This window comes from Psittacula echo, assembly GCF_963264785.1.
Source record: "Psittacula echo genome assembly, chromosome: Z".
Lineage (NCBI taxonomy): Eukaryota > Metazoa > Chordata > Aves > Psittaciformes > Psittacidae > Psittacula > Psittacula echo.
In genome coordinates, this window is record NC_137742.1 from 69,015,570 (window position 1) to 69,039,447 (window position 23,878).

Here is a 23,878-nt window from a genome sequence, read left to right on the forward strand (position 1 = left end):
TCTGAACAAAAGCAGAACAGTTACTTTTTCACAGCAAACTTCATAAACAAAATGTAGTAACAGGTGCTTAAAATAAGACTGCATTATTAAAACAAGAATATATACCTGCAAGTTCTGTCAAATAATAAATATAGAAGATAAACATTGAGACAGTATCATTCATCACAAGCCAGGAACATCTGGCTACTAACTGGACATCTTCATTATCCCTGATAATGGTGACTTGACTACGAATAGTTTGGAGACATCAAGGTAAAGGCCTGGAGCAACAATACCTACAAAGGCTAAAGCTCCACTTTACTTGCTGTTATGAAGAGCTCCTGTGTAGATTGTCTCTTAGGCTAATATTGCTCTCAAAACTAAAATAATCCACTAAGTAACAGACTGCATAGAGAAAAGACCTTTGGGGGACAGAGCTGAAGAACCGTGCTGACAAGTAATTAATTTTTCAAAAGGATTTTTCAGTCTTCCCCTCTATCAGTGACATTTATACTGATAGGTGTGAATTGTAATGTGTAAAATTAGGTATGAAAAAAATGCATTATTTAGGCTATATTAGCTTTACATAGTGAATAAAATTTTTTGTAGATTAAAATGACAGTAGAGTGCATTACCAAATTCATTAAATACACCCAGCATCCAAACAGAGATCATAGCACCAGATACATGACCAAGCAAACTGAAAGTACTTACATTTTCCGTAAGGGGGAGACTATCAATCCTTTTAGTCAAGTTCTGAAGCTGGGCGTAATACCAGTCCTTCTCTTTCTCTTCCTTTTCAAGCTCCGCAAGCAAAAGAGATCTATTAAAAACAGAGGTGGGAAATGTTCCACTATTAAGACTTCATTATCACATGTAAGTACAGAAATAGGCATAGATACCCATTAAAAAAAGAATAAACAAGAAACAAGGTTTGAAGGCGGCACTAAGAAGGCATTTGAGAAGGTGGGTGCAATCCCCTGGCCCAAAAACCTAGCCATTCCTCCTTAGTTTCTTGTATATCAGGTCCATAGCTATAGGAGGGGAAAATACCTGTATGTTTCCACAGAAATACTTTGAAATCTAACGCCAAGAGGCATTCTGTGAAACCAAAACCCAGTTATTAGTTGTGCGCTACGTTGCATCCTGCCTCTTTTAGACAATATGCTTTGTACAATACATCAAACTACATTTAAGAAAAGCCCTAATTCTTACAGGAGCATATACATCCCTGAATCACATTACCGAATTAAATTATCCCATCAACCTTTGCAAGTGTCTACAAATGAACTTTGTTAACAATACCGAAACTATGAGTAAAGAACATAAACCCAAGGTATTTCTGTATTAAAAATAAGAGTATTTTCCATCAAATGTTACAGAAAGGATACATTGGCAGCTATTTAAAACATTTTCAATGGTTATCATAAGCATACCTAAGTAGTATATAAGAAATACAAGAATATATGCAGACTACCAAGAAAAAAAACTATTAAAAGTTTTACATACTATTTCATAAATTCTTCATGAACTACATTTATACAGTTGTAAATTTTATCAATATAGTTTTATAGCATTGTTTCAACACTTTCCAAAACATATAGTAACATTTCCAGGCAAAATCTGGCTAGTAGGGATATACAGAGAAGCGAAGAAGCAACTCTTTCAGTTTGCTGGGTTTTGTTTGGGTTTTTTGTTGGTTTTGTATTTGTTTGTTTGACTTGGGTTTTTTAATACACATTTAATAGTTTCTTACAAACACTTTCTGAGAGCACTCTTTTTCCTTCTGACATTTTAATATTGGTCATTAATGGAAATGCCAAAATCAACACTTAGCCAGAAGACTGCTGCAGTACAAGTTTGTCCAGTATTATTTCCCATCCCTTAACTTCTGCACCCCCCTTTCTAAACTCTAAACTGAGCAACAGCCACATGAGCCTTTATATAACATACAAACACATTATGTGTAATTACTGTAAGTCATCAAGAACAAAACCACAGCCCCTGACTAATTTGATAAGGCATCTCAGTCATGATTTGAGATGATAATTAAATTTCAACAAGACAGAACTTGATGTGGAAGAAAGAATTTAAAAATACTTGTTTTAAAGGATCTGTCTTGGTTACTGCTTTAAAAATGTTTCAAACTAGATTTGACGATTTAACATTTATAATCCAATGCAAGTGACCTCTCTACTGTTCTAATGGAAAATTAAAATTGACAGGGTCCCTCATTTCAGCTGCAAGAGAAAGGCACCATAGCTCAGTATGTGAAATCAAATTTGTAAAAGCATAATTAATGCAATCCTTACAGGAAGTATTTTTACCATATGAGGATTTGCAAATGTGAAAGGACTGATTAATTCTGCCTCTGGATGTCAAAGAACTGGTAGTATAATCCAGAGGGGTTTACTTTCAACTAAGTGAATGTGTGATTAAGTTCCTGTTGCAAAATGTAAGGGTATTCAGTTTGTGAGACACAGTCATTCAATATGCTTTGACACGCACAATGGATGCTAGAAGCAAGGAAAGAACTTAGGAACCATCAGTGCACCATAAAGAATATAATGCATGACCTGAGGGTGATTCCTCTAACTTAATAGTGCAATTTTGCTTGAGTAATGCTTTATTTGAGATTACTAGTCCTTGTCACTGCTCTTTAAGAATCCAAGGTTTTAACAATGTCTTTAAGGTCTCTCAGCACAAAGCCTATAGCGCTGGTATAGCAGGTTACTGTTGTGGTTTAAGCCCAGGCCGTAAATCAGAACCACGCAGTCCACTTCCCCCCCCACCTTTCTTCCCTCCGCTTCTGGAGGGACAGGGAGGAGAATCAAAAGAATGCAGCTCCCACGGGTTGAGATAAGAACAGTCCAGTAACTCAGGTATAACACAAATCACTACTGCTGCCACCAATAATAATAATGATAAGAGAAATAACAAGGGAAGAAAATATGATACCGCTCGCCGGAAAAGAGCCCGACCGAAAAGAGGACGTGCCCTTCCGGGTAGCTCCCAGTTACATCCCCGGGCATGACGTGCTGTGGTATGGAATACCTCTTTGGCTAGTTTGGGTCAGGCATCCTGTCCCTGCTTCCTCCCGGCCCCTCCTCCTCCCTGGCAGAGCATGAGACTCACAAAGTCTTTGGTCAGTCTAAACATCACTGTTATCAGCTTTGTTCCGAGGCTGAAAGTCAAAAACACAGTGCTGCAACAGCTACTAAAAAGGAGAAAAACTGACTGGTACTGCTGAACCCAGGACAGTTACATATAGCAGGTTGCTATATATGTATGTGTGTATATATACATATAGCAGACTGCACTTCAATTTAGTTGAAAACAGGCAGCAAGACTCTGTAGATGTGTCTGGTAAGATGCACCCCGAACTTAATATTGCTATCAGATGCTACATCAACCAGAATAACTCTTTCTCAGCCTCCTGGAAATTCTTGTGGTTAGGAGAACATTTAAGGTGAAAGAACTGTTACTAATCATGGAAAAAGAATTGATGGAAAAAACTCAGTGCAGTTATTCCATTCTTTTATACCCCAAAACTGCTTACATCAGGACTTCCACAGTGTCAGAGAAAATTCTGTTCTCTGCCATACGCTGTCAAGTTCAGTCAGAATGAAGCAAGGCAAATGAAGCAAGCTTTTGGAACTTAACACTATTTTTTATCAGTTAACGAAAGGTTTCCATTTTTAATTGCTTTTTCTAAAGGATGGGTATTTTGAAAGACTCCTCTAATGTGGTACTTCTGAAGCTCCCAACAATATATGAAGCTGACTGACCGCAGAAAATCGGTTTCTTCTTTTGAAAATCTTTTCTGCATAGTTATGCCAATGTTATTCCCAGCTAAAACAGAGAAGAGAAACAAACTATATGCTACTCAACTTGCATTATGTAAATTACAATTGTAATTAACACTTTCACTTTAATTAGCAGGTGATAAAAAAAACCTTGAAAACTGCAAAAGGCAAACCAACACCAGAAGTAATCTGCAGTGTACTCCGAAAAGTTTTGTTGTTGATAAAGTGTATTACCAAACACACATGGAACTAGCCAGACAGAAAGCAGAAGACATTTAATGCCTATTGTATTCTAAATTGGCAATCTAAAAACATAACCCCCCCACTTTTTTCCCTTTTCTTTTTTGACCTTCAGATTAGAGGAGAGATAAGCAAACAAGAAAGAAGCAATTTCACCTTCATTCTGGTAACTGAATCATTGGATTAATTTTCTTCGCCTTAGAAAATCACTGTTAGGCAAGCTAACCGATTTTGCCAATCCAAAACAAATTTCAGTACTTTCTTCTTGTTTCTTCCTTGTTTACATTAATGAGCATCTAGTGAATTAGTTTATTAATAAACTCCTCATGAATTTGCCAAGATGACACACAGTTAATACACCATTTGGTCCATGCTGCCTGTGAGCAGCATGCATTGTGCTACTGTCTTAAGATACTGAGTGGAAACGTTCCCCTGCTGCAGGTTTCCAAAAAAAGTTATTCTAAGTCATTTTAGTATTTTGAGATTTGTCAGGTTCCATGACTTCTTTGTAAGTTATCAAAAACATTCCGTTGGGAAATAACACGTTTATACGTATGCTTAGAAATACAGAAACTTAGTAAGTATGCTAAACAAGTTCAGATGCTAAGTACAGGAAAATAAGTGGATAATTTTCTTTCACGTAGTGATTTCAGATGCATGGTCCTACACCACACCCCTACACTCCACTCTCTTTTGATTCATGTGGCTACCCAGGGTCCACATTTATGCACTACATGTTCTTACATGTTCCCTGAAACAGCATGAAAAATAGGGCAGTCTGGATAATCTATCATGTCACTAATAATAAAGCCAGATGAAATCTGGCTGTGCCTCTACAGATCATCTTCTCTACAGCACAAATCTCTACCCTGTCAGCTGTAACAGTAACACTGCCTAAGCTCATGTGAAATTAAAATTTTCTTATCCCTTTTTTCACTGTTATTTGGAACAAAGACCAGTTCACGGCCTAAGCTGTCTTTACCATAGAGAAAGTTGTCCAAAGAACCTTAGAATCCTTCTCAATCAGGCTGATTTCAGCCTCCAATACAGTCAGCTTTTGGGATCCTCCCCACTGGCAGATCAGGAGAGACTGAAAAGTCCTTGATGAGGGCAAATGTTCTGAGCAACAACAGTGTGTTATCACCACTGTTCTCAAACTAAAGCCAAAACACAGCACTGCACCAGTGACTAGGAAGGAGAAAAATAACTGTTACAGCTGAACCCAGGACAAGCAGTCAACGACCAAATCTTCAGGAAACCATACCTTACAGATAGGCTTCTGAAAACATCTCGGATTTCAGTCAAGTTTGTTTTAAGATACAAAGATGTCTTCAGTGGAAACCGCTGCATGTCTCTTACTTTCACATTTCCTTTGTAAGTGATTGATAAAGTGCTACAAATCTGCATTACATCCTGAAAGTATGTTCTTCCTATTAAATGGATACCCCTACCTTCCAAGAAAGAAATTCCATGATTCTGTCAACTCAAAACATCAGATGGAATCCTCATCTTGAAGATAAGAGTAAATACTTTTGTTCAGCAGACATTCTTCCTGACAGAAGAATCACCAGGTATGTTTCTGCTAATACGAAATAACTGATCAACCAGTGATGGCAGTTACAAGCTTTTGCAAAAAAGAGAAAGAGATTGCACCAACACACTGTTAAGAGTTTCAGCCCTTGTCAACAGCGGTGAGGAGATATGGCAGTATCTGGGATGTGCCGCCCACCTTAAGTGTATCTCACATGCTGACAATCTGCTGATAAAACAAAATAACCTTCAGCCAAGAAAGAATGACAACAAAATGTGTACAGGAAGGAGCAGTAGAAACTGTATGATGTGTTTTAGTATTTTTTGATATGTGTATTTTTGGTGTGCATTCCTTTTTTTTAATGTCTGTATTTTTAATATATATATATATTTGCTGTACATTCCTGTTTTCCTTACCTGTCAAGATAAAAGTACCAGTGATCAAACATATGCATGACAGCTAAATACTAGCTGTGTCAGTAAACTTTCATGATAAAATTAGAAGTCAATCCATACTGGATAAATAAACAAAGGAATTTACCTCTCTTTTTCTAGCTCTTCTAAATAACCAGTGCTTTCTCTGCTTCCGTTCATAAATCCTCTTCTTGGAAATGATCCCATGGGAACAGGACTGCACTCTCCTGAACGGCTTGACACAGATCCTTCCCGGCTCCCAGATGAACGCACGGACACCTTTGGCCGTAACCTCACTCCAGGGAAATTGGTACTTTCCAAGTTCAGTTCTGGATAATAAAGAGCAAACATTTTCAGAGCTGATGTTCAGCAGCATAAATCTGAAAGATCACTGCTATCTTACTTTCTTCTTTCCTAAAGAAATCCATGACTTTTTTGATGGAAACATTTTGCATGGATATCGGAAGAACATAATGTGAACAAAAACGATCTTGATAGTACACATTTGAGCAGATGACCAAACTGCAATCTTGACAACCAGAAGAGTATCTCCATACAAGCCTGCCTGCATCTTGCCCACAGGACCTATGGAATGGTCAGTTTTGCAGAAATGTCGTATGAATTGTTCCTCTGGCCCACTTCCTAATAGTTTCTTTCTTAGAGATCCTGCAGATGCTTCACTGTCTCATAAATGATGACAATGTCGTTCACAACAGGGCCCTTAAATATATACATCCACTGTGATATTTCTAGTTCAGCAGTAGGTATAATGGATGCATACAGAGAGTTAGCAGTCTGGGCTTGCTCTGCACATCCCATGTAATGTGATGATGCACATTTCAGCATCTGCTCTAGGGAAGGGGGCTTCAATTTACAGCATGACAGATGCAATTCCAGTAATATGACATGGAGAGGACAGGGCATGCAAACAAATTTAGAAAACTGGTGAAACTAATCCATTAATTTAAACAATTTATCTTTTCTTGCTGAAGAACTGTATGAAATGTAAGTTTCATCAAAAGCAATTTATATGAAGTTCTAGGTTAACAGTAGTAAAAGCATAAAAGCAGCAAAGGAACACTTGGGTTTTTTTGAGAGTGTGTCTTAAAATGCTTGGTGAAAATAACAGGCACTGAGATTATGCCCAACCATCAACATCAGCACTGGAATGAAGATGCAGCTCAGTTAGAAAACTTCATCCCAAAGAAAAAGTAACAGAGGAACAAATGAACCCACTTAAAACATAATTCTAGGTTTACCTTTAAGTCGTTCCAGTAAGTCAATTTGTCCAGAAGATGCCATTGCCTCATCTTCAATACTTCCTTGTAGCTGTTTCAGCACCTCCTGTAAGAAACTAAGCTTAATTAAGAAATCTTTACAATACACCTTTTACCCTGTCCTCAAGAGCACATTTATGTAACAGCTATTTTGATACTGATATAAACTTTATTTCATGTGAGCAGTTATCAACTGTCATAATTTTGTCATCATATATGTTCTGCTGTATCTCCCCAAGCGCTGTCACACTATGTAGTACATCCTGAATAACACATCCTCTCTGGTAGTCCAGTCTATTTATTGTTTTATTTAAAAGTTCTTCTCGAACTGAATGCCAGTAATTTCAAATTTACAAATGGAGAAATAGATGTACAGCATAACTAGCCAAATTTCTCCACCTATGTATCTAAAATTAGTCTTGTAAAAATAAAATTTGAATACATAAAAGCTACAAGAGTATCTTCAAATCCACACTTTTTAAACCTCAAAGACATCAGAGCATAAGTAATCCCCAGGATTTATTATCTGCGAGGCCCCAGCACCACTGTAAATAAGCAAACAAAGTCATTATTCTTACTGCTACGACCTTTGCACCTATGAGGAAAAGACTTAGGATTTCTTATTGTGTCGTACTGTTTGGTTTATTACTACTAGTACTACCTCCACGCGTACAAGAAAGAGATTTACGAATCCTTCCTGCAGCTGAAGCTTCAAAGCCAAGAATATTGTTGTTCACACTATGTATGATAAAATGATATAGTTGAAGGAACATACTTCTAAAGCACAGAAAGATTCGCAGGAAACAATGACTACTACAGTAAAAGAGGCCTGCAAGCCCCCAGGTCCCAAATGCTCAGTGGCCTAAATCCAGGTAGAAAATTAAATGCAAGTCAGTGAATGCCTTTTCTGTATCACAATGGCAGATACATCAATAGCAAGAACAAATTGAAAAGACTGTCCACAAGGCAAAAAGCCCTTACTGGAATTTAAAATACCATGTTTCATACTGTAGCATGGAAAATATTTTTAGAAGCAGCAACAGTCAGGAAACGAAAACAATTCTGAATAACGAAAGGTACTCCCACACTTTTCATACATAGATTCTACGCCCAGAATTGTGCTTCTGGTCAGACCTGAAAACTAATTAAGTTTAGACAATTTCACAAGATTTCTGTATCACTGTTTTGCTCTTTTAAGAACCTAGCATACCTGTTTAGCTCTTGCAGCTTGTACAGAAGATACCTTTTAAATGCATTTTGTTTTAAATGCATTTTGCTCTTTCCAAAGAAGACAAAATGGCATCTACAAAAAGTCAACATATTCTTTAAACAGACACACTACTAACCTTTTCAGTATTCAAAATGTTTGTACCATGGCAGGAGGGGGAAGAAAGTAAAAGGATTTTGAGTAAAGAACAGGGTTCTGGAGAAGTATCTCCAAGCACTAGACTCAGAGGAAATGGTTGCAGCATGGTCACTACAGACACCCATGATATAATTCGGTGCTGGTACTCTAGGAAGAGGAATCCTGGAATGCAGATACACTATGTCTACACTGTTTTGTGGAAATAATACTGCACATTAGAAGCAGTTTACAGCATTATTCTAAGAAAATTATTTCCTGACTTAGTAGTGACTTACTGAAAAAACATGCAAACTAAGAGCATTTATAAGGAAGGCTATAGAATTTTTTTTTTCTGTTCTTTTAAAGAATGCAAATCAAATTATTTTAATGGTCACTTAAATATAACCTAGTTTATCTCGTCCTACTGCAAAAGAACAAAAGAATGCTTTTGGAAATTGAACTGGCCCTATGATTCACCATTATTTTAAAAAGGTCACTTTATTCACTGTCTGTGAAGTACAGAAACAATGTCATTTTGTTACTTGGACTCTATGAATATAGTTCTGACCTTGAAACTACTTTATGGATAATAAAAAAGATCAGACCTATAAGCAAGTAACTGCAAAATCACTAAGAAGAAAAGCACCTTAACTAACAGTACATACCCAATACTTAGCACCCAACTGAGTGGTAAAATTGCTTAAGGGCTGTGAATTTACTCAAACTGCTAATAATGAAAGGAATTACAGAGAAATAACACTAACAATGCCAGATGTAAAATCCTAAGAAGTTAAGATTTAAAAATATATTCAATTTTTGAGAACTCTATGTATAAATATTTATATTCACATATAGAAATACTTTAAAAGATGGTATCCATTAAGAGATTTTCTTTTTTAGACCGATATATCTCCTTTGGCAGGAAAAGGAGCACAGATAACAATTCACACAAGCCACAAACATTTGGTCTTCTGTATACACTACTTGTCCCCTGCCTTGAATAGCGTTAAGTCTTATTACTTGTCTTCACTTTCCTGAAAGTTTGTGTATTCAGCAAATGCCAAAATGCATGAAAATCATCATGATAATTAAATATAAAAAATCACTGGCTGTAGTATGCCAGATTTATTCATAGACCAGTATCAGCTGAAATTTACTAGACCTTTTAAAGGTAAGCATCAGCCTATATTTAAAAAGACTTTTAACAAAAGCTATTGTATCAACCATTTTTAGTAAGACACTCTTCATAGCTGTTTCTCCTTTTTAGCTAATAACTATACTTGGGCCCATATGAAGAAACATTCCTGTCATACACCCACACCCTCCTTTGTGTTTCTTTCAATGTTTGCAAACAAACCCAAATTGAGTTATCCTTCATTTTGGTTTCTCTAGGTGAGGCCTACCTTGGCTACTACATTTACAATATTTGAGTATAAAAACACCTTTAACTGCACAGATACAGAAAATTTCAGATAGTAAACAAGCATCAATTTTAGCAACATATAGCATGCGAATATGCATACTGAATGACTGAGAACTATTCTTTTTAACCAAATCAGCAGTATTTTTAAATGAGAATATTGATGGAACATTTGTACTCGTATTTTAGTGCAATATGCTGAAAACTTTGCATACAATTTCACTCTAAACTGGAAGTGATTTTTGAAGTTCAAGCCACTGCTGCACATTGTTTCAAGTATTATTTAAAAGGGCAGAAAAAAAGATAACATATACTAGAAGCACATCAATCACCCAAACTCAAGGAAAGAATTAGAGGCTGAAACAGTACGATGAACGGACAGCACAGTAATATTTTCTATGCATTTACAGATACCATAAACTTAAGTTCAAGGTCTTATATGACCCTTCCTAATCACAGAACCACTTCAGTTGGAAGGGACCTCTGGAGACCATCCAGTCCAACCCCCCTGCGAAGGCAGGGCCACCTGGAGTGGGTTACACAGGAACGCGTACAGGTGGGTTTTGAATGTCGTCAGAGGAGACGCCGCAACCCCCCCCCCGGCAGCCTGTTCCAGTGCTTTGCCACCCCCAATCTAAATAAATTCTTCCTCATGTTGAGGTGACACTTCTTGTTTTAGTTGATGGCCATTGCTCATTGTGCTGGCACTGGGCACCACTGAGAAGAGTCTTGGCACCATCTTCCTGGCACCTGCCTTTGAGATATTCATATGCAATACTGAAATCCCTCCTCAGTCTTGTCTCCTCCAGACTAAACAGGCCCAGCTCCCATAATCTCTTTGCATAAGAGAGATGCTCCAGATCCCTGATCACCCTTGTGGCCCTCTGCTTGACTCTCTCCAGTAGCTCCTTGCCTTTCTTGTCTTTCTTGTACTGAGGAGCCCAGAACTGGACATAGTACTCCAGATGTGGCCTCACCAGGGTCAAGCACAGTGAGGATCACCTCCCTTGACCTGCTGGCCACACTCAGTGCAGCCCAGGACACTACTGTCCCTCCTGGCCACAAGGGGCACACTGCTAGCTCATGGTCAACTTGTCATCCACCAGTACTCCCAGGTCCTTCTCAGCTGAACTGCTCTCTAGTAGGTCAGCCCCAGCCTGTATTGGTACTTTGAGTTCTTCCTCCCCAGGTGCAGTACCCTACACTTGCCCTCGTTGAACCTCATTATGAACTCTCACCTAATTCTCCAGCCTACTGAGGTCCCGCTGAATGGCAGCACAGCCTTTAGGTACATCAGGGGAGATAACACTAACTGTTTGTCCCTCATCAACCCATCTTGCCATGTCATCATAAAAGGCTGATAGGAACCTAATTATACGACCTTTGAATTACTGGAGCTTAATATGACCTTGAAATAATGCTACACATGGTATAACACTCTCCAGGGCCCGGTGAGAGCTATGGAAGAGGCCCTTTATTTCAACATTTTGGCAAATTGCAGTGGTGCTTAATCAAGTTTGGTGCGAGCCCTTTGAATTGCCAAGCAATTGCTGTGGTTGCTCAACTCAAATTACAACAGCAACAATGACAGCACTGCTGACTGGGGTGAAACCATGGAGCAACGTTAACTATTAACCTTGCAGAAAGAGGAAAGCACTTACGTAAAAAGATGATGTTCATTTTAATTTCAAACAATATCCCTGACAGAAAAATATACACTTGGTGCCATCACAATCAAGAGCTGTCACTTGCTGTAATTACTGTATTAAGTTTTTAGCACAAGCCCACTGACAGATCAACTACTTCAGCTACCTGATCACGGGACTTACTTTGAGAAAGCTGGTGTACTGAAGTCCACCTCTCAGAGAAAGGCAAAAGCATTTCTGACCACCGGCTGGCCAAGCGGGTAAAGGCAGCTTTAAACCAAAGTTGCTGGGGGAGGGGAACCTCAATCCATCCTGCTTCTATCAGTCTACTGCTAGTGGCAGCAAGAGATGCCCAGAGACGGGGAGTAATCACAGGTTAGAAAGAGAGCACTTGAAGAGCAGTGCAAAGGACTTCCAGCTATTCCAGCCAAGGACATTAAGGGCAACAAGAAAAACTTCTTGTAGGTATAGGTACATTGGGAATACAGGAAAAAAATGAAAAATGTGGCTCTCCTCTGGAAGGAAATGAGAGACCTGGTCACACAGAACATGGAAAAGACCAAAATGCTCAATGACTTTTTTTCTTTGGTCTTCATCAGCAACAGCTCCGGCCACACTGCCTAAGTCACAGAAGGCAAATCCAAGGACTGGGAGAATGAAGAACCACCTGCTGTAGAAGAGGATCAGGTTCAAGAACATCTAAGTAACCTGAAGGTGCACCTGGTGGTCCATGGGACCCGACAAGATGCATCCACAGGTCCTGATGAAACTGGTGGATGAAGTTGCCAAGGCATTATCTGTCATATTTGAGAAGTTGTGTCAGTTTAGTGAAGTTCCTGCTGACTGGAAAAGGGGTAACATAAACTTTTTAAAAAGGGGAAAAAGAAAGACCCAGGGAACTACAGACCAGTCAGTCTCAACTCTGTTCCCGGCAAAAGCATGGAGGAGATCCTCTATTGTCACCAAAATCAGGAGAATAAAACTCCTCAATACCAATGTAGCATTAATAAGCAGGCATTATTTATTGCATCGTCAGATGCACAGGGGATACTTCTGCCTAAAATGCATGCCGATTCTTACACATTTCTTGCTTATAAGCATTGATCTCATACATATACACTATAATTCCCAGAAATCTCATACTTGTTATCATTTCTTCCCAGAACTAATTAACACAGGTTATTACCCACTACAGCATGTGCAGTTTATTCTGAGTGAGGGCCCCCAGGGTCTATGAGACTCCTGGCAGTCCTATCTTCGTTGACCTTCAGCTGAACTTCTCTCATTGCTTTCCTTTTATGGTCCTAGGTTGGCTTCTCTTACCTTGTTCTGACCTTCTGAGGAATGGCTCCCAGTTCAATGAGCTGAATAGGCAAAGAACACTCTTTACCCTTTGTCTTGTTCCTTCTTGACGTATGTATGGTTTTGTTTAGTTAGAAGTTCAACTTGGTGGCTTGCTTCAGCTAACAATCAGTAAAACGAGTCTTCTCCTATCAACAGGATAAGGGGTGATGTTTTTAAACTAAAAGAGGGGATTCAGGCTGGATGTGAGAAACGAAAAGATTCAGGCTGGATGTGAGAAAGAAGTTCTTTGCAATGAGGGTGGTAAAAAAACGGTACTGGTTGCCTAGACAGGTCACAGACGGATGCGCCATCCTTGGAGAAATTCAAGGCCAGGCTGGATGTAGTTCTGGGCAACCTGACCTAGTTGAAGATGTGCCTGTTCACTGCAGGTGTGCTGGACTAGATGACGTTTTAAGGTCCCTTCCAACCCAAACTGTTCTATGATTCTACATAAAAAATAAAATCTTTTATTCCATTTTCAAACCAATTTGGATTCTGGTAGAATCCTTAAAATCGCAAAGATCATGCTAAAAATATTACTTTTTCTGAAATCAAAGCAACAGACTTAAAAAGACACAAATCAAACACAATATAATGCCACTGCTGCTTCGTTATTGCTTATATAAATTTACTGATATTTTAAATCTCTGCGGTTTCTAAGATGATAACAGACTTATAACCACATTTTTGCTCACATGAGCTTAAAAAGATTTGCAAATGTCTAACTGTATTAGTTGTGCAGTGACTGAAAAGAATTACTGCCCAGAATTCATCATTTGATACAATTTGTAAAAATCAGTTCAGCTTATGGTAGTTTCTTCCACCCGCACATTAGAATTTCTCAAATGACTAATACACTTTAGTATCTTCAAGATTACTTTTATTTTTAGAGGATCTATCCATTGCACTACTAAATAGGTATAATGTGAAATTGCTACAGCTAGCTAATTCATTACTGTGCATAACAAAGACAGTCAGCTTGTAATGAATTTTTTAAATCTGTATTGTTTCAGAATATAAAACATAATTCAGTTACACTCAAAGCAAAATATACATTATTATTGAACCAAAATATTTTGGAAGGTTGTACTGAATGTAATTGGATTTTGAGCACTGTCTTTCCTGAAGTCTGTATCTCAATTCTCATTGAATTAACTCCTACTACATTAGCTGTCTCCAGACTGTTTCTGAAGGTGATTGCAGTCATACAATTTCCATGAACTACATGACCATAATGAGATCACAGCTCGTTCAAGGTTCAGCAAAAAAATCCAACTGAGAGGGCATGTTTTTAGATTAGTTTTAATACCGTTAAAAAAAGAAAGATTGGGGGTGGTGGTGTGTTTTTGAGTTTGGATTCCCCTCCCCACCCCACCTCCCATCCCCCTCGACTGCATTTTGATCAAGCAGTAACTTTCAAGAGAAATACCTGACTCTCAGATTCTCTGTATATGAGAATCTGAGAATATGTGTTTAAAGACCTCATTTACAGGAGTAAAATAGAAAATAACACAATTTTATGCCTGGGCATATTTCTATTCACTGTGATCACTGAGCATGCTAACTTTAAAAGGTTTTTTTAGTAGCATAGGTGAAATTCTATCAGGGTGTACAAACCAGTTGACAAAATCGGGGTGGCATTGTCTACCTTAAAGCTGTCATTTCCTTAATGTCTGAATGTGCAAAACCAAATAAAATGCCTTTTCTTTTTTTCACCTAAAAGGGGAAAAAAAACCCCTCTATTGTCCAAACTACTACTTTTTTTGAGTTTATTTCTATCACGACATTTGTGATGTTGTGACAGCAGCAGAGAACAGATCTGGGGGTCAGATTCACTGCAACATCTACATCACTGTAAACTGACACAAACAAGAACTGCACAGAAATGTCTTTAATTTCTGCTTTCGATTCATTGATTCCTTCCCACAGCTTCCTTCTCAAAAGGAAGGAAACTTAGTATATAAACTCCTCATTTGCCACTGCACCTTGAGCTGTACTTCAAAACACTCCAGTTCCTTCTTCGTTTCCATTTAGTGTCCGCTGTAATTTAAGTTCATGCCTAAAGCCCCACTAAAACTGGGCTACGCGAAAGTCAGTGGAAGTATCAAAGAAGTCAGGACAAAGCCTCTACTGTGTCCCAGACAGAGCATGTATCAAAACAAGCTTTAAAAAAAATGGAAGTTTGGAGAATAAAAACAAGCTCTGTTAAATCAGCAGAGTGCACAGTACCGTGCAAATCCTAAGAACCAGGAGTACAAAGTACAAAAAACTCCCTTAACTTTGGCCACATCAGACAGAACACTGAAAAATCAGACAGACAAAATGAAGCTGACTCATTAGACTTGGCTGGAAGATGCATGGAAACAATGCAAGGACAAGGGCAGATTTAAGAGAGGCACCATTTTCTGAGGTACACTACTTGCATGGCAATGAGCAAATGAAGAGCATGCTAGAAAGTTCTCATCAGTTGGTGATACACAGGCTAATTAAGGAAAATTAATGTTCCATTGGTGCTAGTAGCAAGCAAAAGAAGTTTCTTTTACTACCATCTGTGTTCAGGTAAATTGGATTCTTCTCTGAATAGCTGTAAGCCAGGCATGCACAGGCAGAACTAGAATGGTGCTAAAAAAACACATGCCAGAACTGAAGGTAACAGTAAAAATGGTAACGTGTCTGCTGACTCACAGCAGCAGACATAGTATTGACATCACAGGATAATCATGATGCGCTGCAACTGCTTCATAAATTCTAAGGGAACTATGGGAGCATACTGCCAACTTAAATTATCCATATTCTCTGGGCCTTTATATAATAATCTAACAAGTCTGGGTTCCTAGGAAACAAAAACAAACCCACCAAAACCAGGATCCATCACCCCAAACATAGCGCTTTTTGATGTGACAAAGTTAAAGTGCCACCTCGTACCAGATTTTTTAAGTCGTACGACCACACATTTTAGTCCCAACTAAGAAATTTTCACCAAAAAGGCTTTTCACAAATTATTTACTACAGCATTCTCCAGGAACACAAAAACACACTGCAGAGCATGCTACTTTTCAGGTGACCAGAGCTTTGTGGTGGATCTGCTTAAACCTTCTCATTAACACTTTCTGTTGAGCTCCCAAAGAAGGCTGAGAAGTTTTTAAACAAAACGAAACGCTAAACTATTAAGTCAAGATAATTACATAACAATATTTTAATTAAAAAATATTAGCCATTCAAACAAAGAAAAAATTACTTAAAGAGACACTTTCATGGCTATTCTTTAGCCTCAGTATAATCCAAACATGGTCTACAGCACCCTTCTGTCCAGATGTGAACTGCAGAGCACTACCTGGTCTGAGGAAAGGCTCTCAATCACCGAGGAAGGGCTCTCCATCACAAATACGTAGAGGTCTCCATTTTCTAACTCTATGCAGGTTCTTCGGATGTCTTCTTCACCCATGGGCTCCCAGGCTTCTGCAGACCCCATCCTTCCTTCACCCCCGACCAAAACCACTCATCTTCCAGCCTGTGAAGGCCCCTCTCACTATCCTTCACAATCCACTGGAGCTCTAGAACAGAGGGAAATTCATCCTCACCCACTCCACCTTCTTAAAGGAGATAACCCAGCTGGAGAAAACTGGACCGAACGAAGAGCAAACACTGTCTTTAACACTGAGACAGACCCTCTAACAGCAGGGACCCAGTAAGTATACATGAACAAAACCAAACCTACTTCTCATGCCTCTTGTTTCTCCTCTCCCCAGCTTCCAGCTGTCCTTGACCTGCAGACTTCCTGACACCCCATCTCCAGTGGTACTACCTCCTGATCCATTCTTTTGGCATCCAAATGCTCTCATGGCAAAGACAATGAGAACTGAGCCTTGTTTTGTTTTCCACTTGCTATCTGATGTTATTCAATGTCCCTTAGATCTGGTATTGATAGAGACTAACCATTCCCTGTTAGCATTCCTCATGCCATTTATTTATCTTTTAGAGCTCAACAACCTTCTTCCCATCCTGGTCCTCTTCCTGCTCTCTCCGCCTAAAGTGTCATTCTATTCAATCATGCCACTTAAGGAAGTTTTTCATATCAATTAGCTTTTTCTGCACCTATACTAATTCTACTAGATCCTTCCTGAGGAGGTTCACAGGAAGATACTATACTATCCAACTTCTGGATGCAGGATATATCCATCATGACATAATTGCACTCTTTTTGTTTCCTTATCTATGCCAAGTAGTTCCAAATATCAGACCAACATTTTGGCTCCAAATTTAGCACTAACCTGACAACTTATGGAAACAAACAAACAAACAAAAAAAACACAACCACAAAACCCCAAAAAAACCCTGCAAAAATCCCTGTCATTTTCAGATATTTACAGTGTATCTAAGACCTCTTTCTATGCTGTTGCCATACTAATTTAGAACCCATAATTATGTATATAAAGTTAAGGCTGTTTTCTGACATAGCTTGTTTCAGCTTCAGAGAGCTGAATTTTATTTACCATGCATTCAGTTCAGCAACTCAGTATCACAAGGTTGTTCCGCACATCTTCACACTCTGTGTCCATTTTTACCACACTGAAGATCACCAGTGAAACTTTTCAATCTCAAACGTTTTTTCCAGGTACTTTTGAACATGTTGGAAAAAAAAACGCCAGGTCACAGCAGAAATCTCACTAGGATGCTACTGGTAAAATAAAATCAACCCCAAACCCTTACTATTTATTCTGCTCTTCATTTTCTATCTTTAAGTTGGATAGTAATCAAAGAATCTTCCAGTATCAATTCAGGTTCTTCAGGAGTCTCTGATGAGTGACTACTAAATTCATTTTAGGAAACCAAGCAGACTCATCATTACAAACACAGCTTAGCTCCTACTCAAGGATTACGTCAAAGAACTTCCATTTGTGAGCAACAGCACTGCACCAAGTACTAAGGAGAAAAATGACTGCGACTGCTAAACCCAGGACAACTTCTCCTTAAGAAAGAAATGTTATCTCTTCGCCCACTTGTTGTCTGTTCTTTACTACGGTTTCTGACAAGTCCATTACAAACTCAAGCTTGCAGGTCTGCAGATAAGTTTCCTCAACTTTCTTAAAAAGTGGCAAAGGCCAGATTAAACACAGAATACAGATCTCAATCTTTGTTTGACAATCAACATCTGGCTGTTGAAACCAGACCCTTAAGACGCAAAAGAACTTGCAGGAAAATGCCATATACACACACAGATTTGGTAAGCAATGCAGATATCTACCTGGTGGAAGAGAAAAAAACCTAAATCACAAAACCAAAAAATGAAACAAAAGATCACTACATTTTCTTCAGTTTGAATTCTACAGTTTGACAGCACATCATTACATTTAACACACAAATAAAGGAAGATACATAAGGAAGCAAGCAGAAACATGCTGGTGAAAAAATCTCGGGGGCAAAGGGGTACCTACTAACAGAAGATCTCTCTTAAGCAGTAAGGTTGGCATAACATAGGATCATAAAATCATAGAATAAAACGTTAGGGTTGGAAAGGACCTTAAGATCATCTAATTCCAATCCTCCTGCCATAGGCAGGGATGCCTCACACTATACCATGTCACCCAAGGCTCTGTCCAGCCTGGCCTTGACCATCACCAGGGATGGAGCATTCACAACTTCCATGGGCAAACCATTCCAGTGCCTCACCACCCTTACAGTAAAGAACTTCTTCCTTATATCCAATCTAAACTTCCCCTGTTTAAGTTTGAACCCGTTATCCCCTTGTCCTGTCGCTACAGTCCCTGATGAAGAGTCCCTCCCCACCATCCCTGTAGGCCCCCTTCAGATACTGGAAGGCTGCTACGAGGTCTCCATGCAGCCTTCTCTTCTCCAGGTTGAACAGCCCCAACTTTTTCAGTCTGTCTTCATACGGGAGGTAACCCCTGATCATCCTCTTGGCCTCCTCTGGACTTTTTCCAACAGTTTCATGTCCTTTTTATGTTGAGGACACCAGAAATGTATACAATACTACAAGTGAGGTCTCACTAGAGCATGGATTATTATTGTGGTTTAAGACCAGCCAGTACCTCAGAAACATGCAGGCACTTGCTCACTTTCCCCACTTTAGACTTCAAATTCTAATTTGCAAGCCCACAGCTTATCGTAATACATTGAAATAAAAATTCTTGTGCCATTACAAAAATACCTCCTGGCACACCTTCTGTGCTTTTCAATGAGGCTCACTAAATACTGATGATCAGAGACAGCTGGCTAGAATAAATAGGTTTTCAAGGTTAAATATCAAGAAATGGTTGCTAAGCAAATTGTATAATCATAAAATGGGGTTTGGTGAGTTAAAAGAAAATGTCATTGTCTGCTTACCTAATCAAGGAGACATCTGATAAAAGTATTCACGCATTTGAAAAGAGAGAATCATCCTCACACTGTCATTTTAAAGCAAACCGTAGAACTTAGGCAAGGAGAATCTTACGTCGTTACAAGTGTAAACTTCTAAAAAAAGAATGTGCTTCAGCCACTAGTATACCTGATGTAAAGGATCAGCACATTTAAATATATCTTCTTTTTATACTCTTACAGCTTATACATCACAAAATGCTACTTCCACAAGGCTGATATAGAGTTCATGCCCAAAAAGCGTAACAAATCCTCAAAGCACTGCAAGCCAGCGAGTGCCTGGAGCATTCTGAACATCAATCTTGTTTTTATAAACAAACTTATGCTAACAAACTTAAAGCTGGAAGCAGTAAATTTTTCAGATTTTCTCTTTTTAATGAAACAGACAAGGTACTGTAACTGTTAATTTGCTAACTTGCTAGTCAGTTTGCTGTTCCTGAGAAGGATTTTTATATTCATCCCTTTAAACAAACATGAAAAGATACTAGAGAAGTTAAATTTCCAGACAAAATAAAACGCAACTTAATAGTACTTTATTATGTAATCACACTTAGTTCTAACAGGATACAAGCTTTTTTGTATTTTCACAAATCCATCACAGAAACAAGCTGAGAAACAGGCATCGCAGCATCTTCTTCACTACACTTTTTACCTTTAATTCTCATAATCTGGGTATTAATTAATCAACCGCACAAAGTATGCACAACACTAAGTCTAAAATACTATATTCTATAGGTTTAAAACTTCTTTTGCAGTCACATTGAATCTGAATCAAAAACAAATTAAAAATAAAATCTTTAAAATAACACCTGATTTTTCATTTAGCTAAAAACCCATTCCAATCTAATGTTACAGCATCACAAGGTTTATTACCCTGCTGTCTAATTACTGGAAGAAACCCACAAACACCGTCCATGTCAAAAATAAACCATTCTTCAGACCTGCAATGAATGTGACAGCAACTATGTCTCTAGGACTGTGTCTTTTAAATCTGAATTCCTTCAAGCAAAACAAACCAACCAACCAACCAAACAAAACCAAAACAAAACACACAGAAAATTACTGAAACTAAAACAATGTTATATGAGGACAATGATCTGCTGAAAAAACACCCTTCGCAAACAACTGTAAAAAGCCGTCAGCTCATAATTTTCTCAAAAAAAAAAGAGTTTAACCATTTCCTTGTTTCTTTACAGTGTATTTTCAGCTGGTTAGAATGTTTCTCAAAAACATTCAAGGAATCCAAATCAGTTCTACTGACAGTCCCAGTTTTATTATCAATGTGTGGACACAACACAGAGGACATTAAATAAGCTGGAAGACTGTATGTAGAATATAGTTTTAAATGTACTATATGAAGATGAAAGAGGGAACATTTTACCCACAAAGCATCACATATAATAAAGATGGCTTTTTTACACAAGATAACATGCATTACTCATTTACTGAAAGATCCAAGCACTTACAGAGTGAGTGTAGAAATCAAGCATGACATTCTTTCACTACGACTTGAGTAACTGAAGTTAAGTCGCATGTACCTGTTTCCCCTAGTTTTTGTATGTGGAAAAACGGTGATATGAATTAGCTACAACACTAAAATCCAAACCAAACCAAAACCCCACACCCTTAACAGAAAAATCCTTTTGTTTTACAAAAACCAAGCATGAGAACGTGACAAAGAGTTGTCTACATTTACACGCACGAAGTAGCATAGCTGACATTTGACTGCTTTTTGTCTCTTCATGAATTTTACAGGTTTCAAATTCCAACCACTCTGCTCATTTTTTCCCTAAATTTGTCCACAGTCTGTTTTATGAAGTTATTGTTACTATCTACATCTAGACACTGAAAGTTTTTTCTTCTTTTATAGGCCAACACTGTTATTTCATTGACCATCAAACAGCATATCTGCCGATTCAGAGAGAACATTTTATCCTACTGAACTCCTGTACTTCATCTAACAGTAAGCCAATAGCCACAACTGAATTTCCCAAATCAGTCAGAATACTCTGAGGGATTTCTTCTGTTTGAACAGTGAATTCCTAGGACAACACAAATCAGAAAACAAAGTGGATGCAGTTCTGCTAATCATTTTGGCACCCCCAAAATCTTTCTATCACATCTATCTTTGCTTATCCATCATCCTGTTTTCTGGCCAGCAAATAGACAGCTTTCACTCTTAAATATGAAATTTAGCTTTAAACATGAAGCATTCAGATATTGTTCTTATATAGGTCAGTGGCAGTTTATAATATACACATGTGCAAGATGAGCTCATGATAAGCTTTTAATTCCAATATGATTATGGAGCGATTATGAGACACTTCAACAATATTTTAACACTACTACTTCCAAAATGAACTTCTTTAAAGACAATATTGCCTTTAAAATGCCCTTCCTAACCACTCCCTTTCACAACTGATTAAAGGCAAAAGAGACACAAGCAAACATATTAACTGTCCAAAGAATCACTGTGAGATGTTTCTGTACTAGCCCACAGATCAAAATTCATGGCGCAAGAACAGGGATGTCTGCCACAAAACCAAAGCTTGTTTTGCCGACTGCTCCCCTTCTCCCACTAGTATTTGGGATTTTATTCAGAGGAAGGGGCTGCTAGGGCTTTGCAACACTGACATGCTCCCAAAGGATCATTTTCTTCCAAAGTATTTGGAGTTTTAGCTGTGCATATGGTAGCCAAAGGGCTTTCAATCTCCATTGCTCTGGTTCTTCTAATTACTTTTTTTGTTAATTATCCCTAATTATGGCACCGGAACCATACAAACCATGCTGTCTCTTTCAGTGGAACAAAGCTACTGCATGCTTTCTCCAAAAGCTGCAAACCAAAAATTATCTCTCAACTTGAGAGAATCCTGCAATGATCCCCATCTGACTTCATCCACAAACTCCAAAATCATTCCCATATCATCCTTCTGGTTCAAGTCAAGTCAAAGCTAGTTTTCAACCTTTTCCAAACACATCTGAAACAAACAAGGGAAAGAAACAGCTTCTTGGTTCAGGTGCAGGAGCAAGCACTCTTTGAGGAACACAGCTGATTAGGATTTCTTCATAGATGATGAATTAAAAAAAAAGATAATTCAAACCAATCTGAACAGTTTCCTCCCCACCGATATGCCAAAATAAAAAGAAACAAATATTGAGTTTGATATTTGAGTTGAACAGTTTTTAGGATAAATTCCTTACATCTAGAATGGCATTTCAGGAGAGGAAAAAATGCAACATCTACTCTGAATATGCTCATAAGCACTTCTCTGTGAACTGTGATAGAACCACTTTCCTTTCGGTGGTCTGCCAGGTTTGAAGTAAGGACAGAAAGCTGTTCCACATGTCAAATCAATGCCTCAGAGACCAGCTTATACAGCTGTAGAAAAAAAACAAACCCAAAACCTGTACACAGACACAGAACGGGAAAAAACAACAACAAACAAACAAACAACAAACCAAAAAAAACCCCTCTTCTTTCTTCCTTTTCTAAACTATGAAGATAATCTCTCCTGTTTTTCCCCACCTTACTTGACTGAAAAGGAGAGAAAGGGAGCTACTGACAAAGTTGCAAAGTTGTAATAGTATTATGTTAAGAAAAACAGTATAAATGACAGAACCAGCTTTCAGGTATAATGGAGCAACAACTTTTTTCTCCACAGCTGCTTATGCCAAACACCATTTTAAGTAGCTGGTGTAGAGGACTATAATTTCATTTCAGTTTCAAGGCAGCAGAGCTGTTTCCATTTTACACTGCTATGCAAGGACTAAATATATCCAAAAACTTTCTGCTTCTTTCAAGTGTTGACACTAGTTATAGTGCTTCAGAACACAGGAAGATTTTTATTCTTACAGTGAATATACAGATAACGTACATGCTCGAGGAAAAGTTCAGTTCAAAGTGTTTTTAATTGCTAAAAACAAAGATTATAAAGGAACAGTAAATCTGTGACAGAAAGACTGGAATACAAGGAGATGGACATACAAATGCCTACCCTATAGACGAATATAAACAGTTTCTGAGCAATAGTGAGGTACCCAAAGCAGTCTAGTTTTGCTGGCTGTTAGCAAAGTATCAGGATTTGTCAGCTTAAGAAGAGCACTACATTAATGCAATTATAATGCTTGTGAAATCCTGCCTTGTTTAGCGTCATGGATCACACAGATGCAGCTGTGTAACCATCTTCCTAATGATCAAAATCTATCTAAATTCCAGCTGAGCCTCGTGTTTCCTCTTGGACAGGTGGTTCTAAAGGCCTACACCCAGCCAACACATAAATACCAGAAGGACAGATCAGGATCAAATTATTAAGTATGAATTTCAGCTTTGGCAGAGGCTGGAAAACTTGTGGTCTTATTTTAAAATAAACTTTTCCTTTTGGGATGTTAAATATTTTAAGTGTAGCAAACACCAAAATATTTACACTCGCCTTAAAACACTGAAAACCTCAATTTTTTTCATGTGTTTTCAAGAGCTGAACAATATTTGCCTTGCCAAA

The 23,878-nt window shown here is 38.2% G+C and overlaps 1 protein-coding gene across 4 annotated transcripts in view; it reads right to left on the reverse strand.

Moving 5' to 3' along the window:
* APC (APC regulator of WNT signaling pathway) overlaps positions 1–23,878 on the reverse strand; it is an 89,784-nt gene that overhangs the window by 33,161 nt on the left and 32,745 nt on the right. For all 4 annotated transcript variants that reach the window (XM_080637799.1, XM_080637800.1, XM_080637797.1 and 1 more), the window contains exons 3-5: positions 7,229–7,313; positions 6,097–6,298; positions 694–802 (exon numbers count right to left, since the gene is read on the reverse strand). In XM_080637799.1, the coding sequence (XP_080493925.1) occupies positions 694–802; positions 6,097–6,298; positions 7,229–7,313 (396 nt within the window). The remainder of the gene's footprint in view (positions 1–693; positions 803–6,096; positions 6,299–7,228; positions 7,314–23,878) is intronic.